This window comes from Frankliniella occidentalis, unplaced genomic scaffold, assembly GCF_000697945.3.
Source record: "Frankliniella occidentalis isolate FOCC.00 unplaced genomic scaffold, Focc_3.1 Scaffold76, whole genome shotgun sequence".
Lineage (NCBI taxonomy): Eukaryota > Metazoa > Arthropoda > Insecta > Thysanoptera > Thripidae > Frankliniella > Frankliniella occidentalis.
Genome location: NW_026267206.1, coordinates 284024 through 287615, shown reverse-complemented (window position 1 = coordinate 287615; position 3592 = coordinate 284024). Strand labels below are relative to the sequence as shown.

At 52.1% G+C, this 3592-nt stretch overlaps 1 protein-coding gene across 1 annotated transcript in view; it reads right to left on the bottom strand.

The window, feature by feature from the left end:
• The window catches only part of LOC113204208 (chitin deacetylase 1), a gene marked incomplete at its 5' end in the record, with an annotated part of 25510 nt that overhangs the window by 16826 nt on the left and 5092 nt on the right, over positions 1 to 3592 (bottom strand). The window contains 2 exons of the mRNA XM_052268750.1: positions 1230 to 1379; positions 2715 to 2827. Of these exons, the coding sequence (XP_052124710.1) occupies positions 1230 to 1379; positions 2715 to 2827 (263 nt within the window). The remainder of the gene's footprint in view (positions 1 to 1229; positions 1380 to 2714; positions 2828 to 3592) is intronic.

The window sequence follows — 3592 nt, the reverse complement described above, 5'->3', positions numbered from 1 at the left end:
AATACTGTTGGGTTACAGTGAATCTGACAGCTTGGGGCTTCAATTAATATTTGCCTTGGGGGGGAGGGGGTATCAATATTATGCGGTCTTATAATGTTTAGGAACATAATCTGAGTCCATATCGACCCCTATAATATTTGTACCCCGAGGTACAAATATTATAGGGGTCCTCCATGCTTCAACGATGGTTCTGATTCATTTGGGACCCCATGATATCTGTACCCCGGGGTATAAATTTTATAGGGGTCCTCCATGCTTCAACGATGGTTCTGATTCATTTGGGACCCCATGATATCTGTACACCGGGGTATAAATTTTATAGGGGTCCTTCATGCTTCAATGATGGTTCTGATTCATTTGGGACCCCATGATATTTGTACCCACCCCCTCCAGAATGAGTAAGTCATAGCGACGTCGTGAAAGGCGCCCTGGAGCACGCTCGCCCGCACCCGCACCCCTTGTTTGTGAACATAGACCCGATCGCATATTCCCCGCCTCGAGCCGCTCTCTCGCCGCCGCCGCTCCGTTTCTCCCCGGCGGCCCGGCGGCCCGCTCCGCTCATGTCGTGATCCAGCGACACGACTGCTGAGCTGACCGACGGCCCGATAAGACTGTCGCTAACGGTGATGCATGATATACGACTACCGGCAGCCGCACCGGCAGTGGGGGGGCGCTACGCCACGCCATACCCTCTGGTGCACCGGAGCCAATCGGTGTCCATCTCGGCTTACTATCTATTTGCGTCTATCACTGATTGGCCGAGAGCTCAGCGCGCGCATTCGCCGACACCACCGCCGCCGCCGTTTCCGGAACTGTATGCGCCGCGGTGACGGCTGACGGCGGCGGAAGGCACCACCGCGATGGGTATGTGGTGTCCCAAACCCCTTTACGGGGAAAAAGAAGGGGGGGGGGAAGGGGCGGGGTCTTGACTTAAGTACTTCGCAGCTCCATGTAAAACCATGTCAAAAAATTAGCTCTTTTCCGCGAAAGGAGGTAGGCAACGGTGCGACACCCGTGTGCGGCGGAGCCGAGCTTGCCTGCCACACAGGCGCTCGGCGGAACGCCTGGGAGGTAGGCAACGGTGCGACACCCGTGCAGTGCCGGACTGAAGTTGCCTACGTCGCAGGCGGCCGCTCGCCCATCCAAATGTCCCGTAATACAACACATCATATTGCGCGAAGGTCAACAACACTGACCGTTGGTATCACGGTAACAGCAGCACTACTTACTGCAGGCATTCTCGTCGGACTCGTCCTTGCAGTCGGGCTTGTCGTTACAGAACAGCTCCTTGTCGATGCACTCGCCGTTGCCGCAGGAGAGCTTGCCCTCCGGGCAGACGGGCTCGTCCGTCTTCAGGCGGGGCAGGACTTTGCGGGGCTCTGCAACGCACAGTGCTCGTCAGCGGCTGCCGCGTGTGGGGAGCCCGGCTACGGCCACCCCGCCGTTAACTGTGCTGGGTTGGAAATTTCCGAAAACGTTCTGAAAATTTCCGGAAGAGATGGAAAATTTCTGGGAAATTTTCAATTTTTCCCCGAAAATGTGACGTTGTTTTCGGAAAGTCTCCGGAAAATTTCCGGAGTTTCAACCCCAAGTGTGAGTCGCGCACTTGTAGGTGAGTGAATGCCAATTCATACACCTAAGGGAGTAAAGGTGTGAATGTTTCTTTGACACTCACACACTTGTGCCTCCATGGTGTACGAATGGCGTTCACCACACGCCGACTAGTGTGTGACATTCACACACTGTGAGTCACACTTCACACAGTGAATGACAGGGTGGCCTCAGCGTGCTCACGCGGTCGAGAAAGTAGTAAATAAAATATCAATAAAGCCAATAGAGTCATAATACAGGACACCATGAAAGGAGTGGTAAATATAAAGTAAGGTCAAGGGATTTTCAGGCGTGAAAAGAAAATATACAAGAGCAGCCAAAGGAGGGAAAGCGGTGCACAATAGGCTGACGCATGCAAGCGAAGTGCGTTCAACAACAACTACTGCTTATTCTCATGCAAGCGTAATTGGGTTGTGACAAGTCGAATAAGGCGTCCAAGCAGTCTGGACTCTACGTCGTCGGAGTCGGACTTCTAGTTTCGTCAAGAGGAGGCCGGTGTTGCAAATTCGAAATGATCATATCCGGCCCAGATAAGCGATTCGGATGCGCCGGATCACGTGCTTTACGTGCACAGAGTGCCTCTCCGGAAACCGGAACTTAACCCAAAATTAAATCAGACGCAGTCGGTCCTCGGACACTGTTCGTCAAAACCTTGACCCAGCAGGCTGATGAGAGTGTCGATCTCATTTTCAAAAAGATAATCGCCCGCGACTGATTGGTGTTGAATATTAAATACCCAATCTTTGGTCGCAAAATGTGACAGGACTCAATACACGCCGGGCACTGGAAACGCAAGTGTGTGAATGCGTCGCACACTCGTATGTGTGTAAATACCCATTCGTACACTTAAGAGAGTAAAGGTGTGAATTTGCCTTCGACATCCACACACTACTCGTGCCTCCATGTGTACCCATGGCGTTCACACTTTTCCAAGTGTGTGCGACATTATTTAAACATTTGGGTTTCCGCTGCGGTTCTCCTCCAGCCTGGGCAAAGGTTCACCGGGAAGCGCTCGAGGGCCGGCTGCTGCTGAGAGCCCGACCTTATTCCGACCTCCGCCACCTCTGCAATGCGAGTGTCTACAGTGTAGACGCTACACTTACTGTCCAAACGGTTACAGTTGGTCACTTTACCCTTCCAGTCACAAGTTTGCTTATCAACGTCGAACGCAAGACCGGACGGGCAAGTGATTTGCTTAATACCAGCCTTAGTGCACCTGAAGAGGACAGCCAGAAGGAGAATCAAATCATTAGTGGAGAGCAAAGAGGGCAGAGAGAGAGAGAGAGAAGGAGAATGTCGGGCCAGTCTCGGCGGGCGCAGCGGCGCGGCCACAGCTCGGCGCACGGCAGCACTCGCGGACAGCGCGCCCGGACAGCGGGTCCGAACAGCCCCCGGGGGACCAGGTCAGCAGGCCAGAGTCAGGACAGAGTCACGCACACACACATAGACAGAGGAAGGAGAGAGACGAAGGAGGCGCGCCAGCCCGGCCAGCCTACTTACTCTCGAGTTGGTTACAATTTTTCACATTGGTTTTCCAGTCACAAGTCTGGCGCTCAATATCAAAAGCTAGGGCGTTGGGGCAGCGCACACCCGCGAGCCTGGTCACACCGTTCTCGCTCGCCTTGTCGCACCTGGATAGGGCGGATAGGAGGAACACATTGAGACATCTGCGGAGTGCGGAGGTTTTTTTTTGTTTTGTTTTGCTTTTTTTTTCAAAATTTTCTTTTAATTGAAATGGGTGAGCTCTGACAAAGATAGCGTTAATTCTTTAAGAAAAAATAACTTCGTTGGACAGTCACTGCCTGTTATCATTGTCTATTTTTATTGTGATTCTAGGGACTTTTGGGGGAAGGGGGACAGATATGACACACGCACACACACACTCGCTCTCACACACAGTGCTGTAAGAAGTTCATAAATCTGAAAAATACTAAACTAAAAAAAAAGGAATTGAAAAAACATGAGCCGCAAAAAACAATCA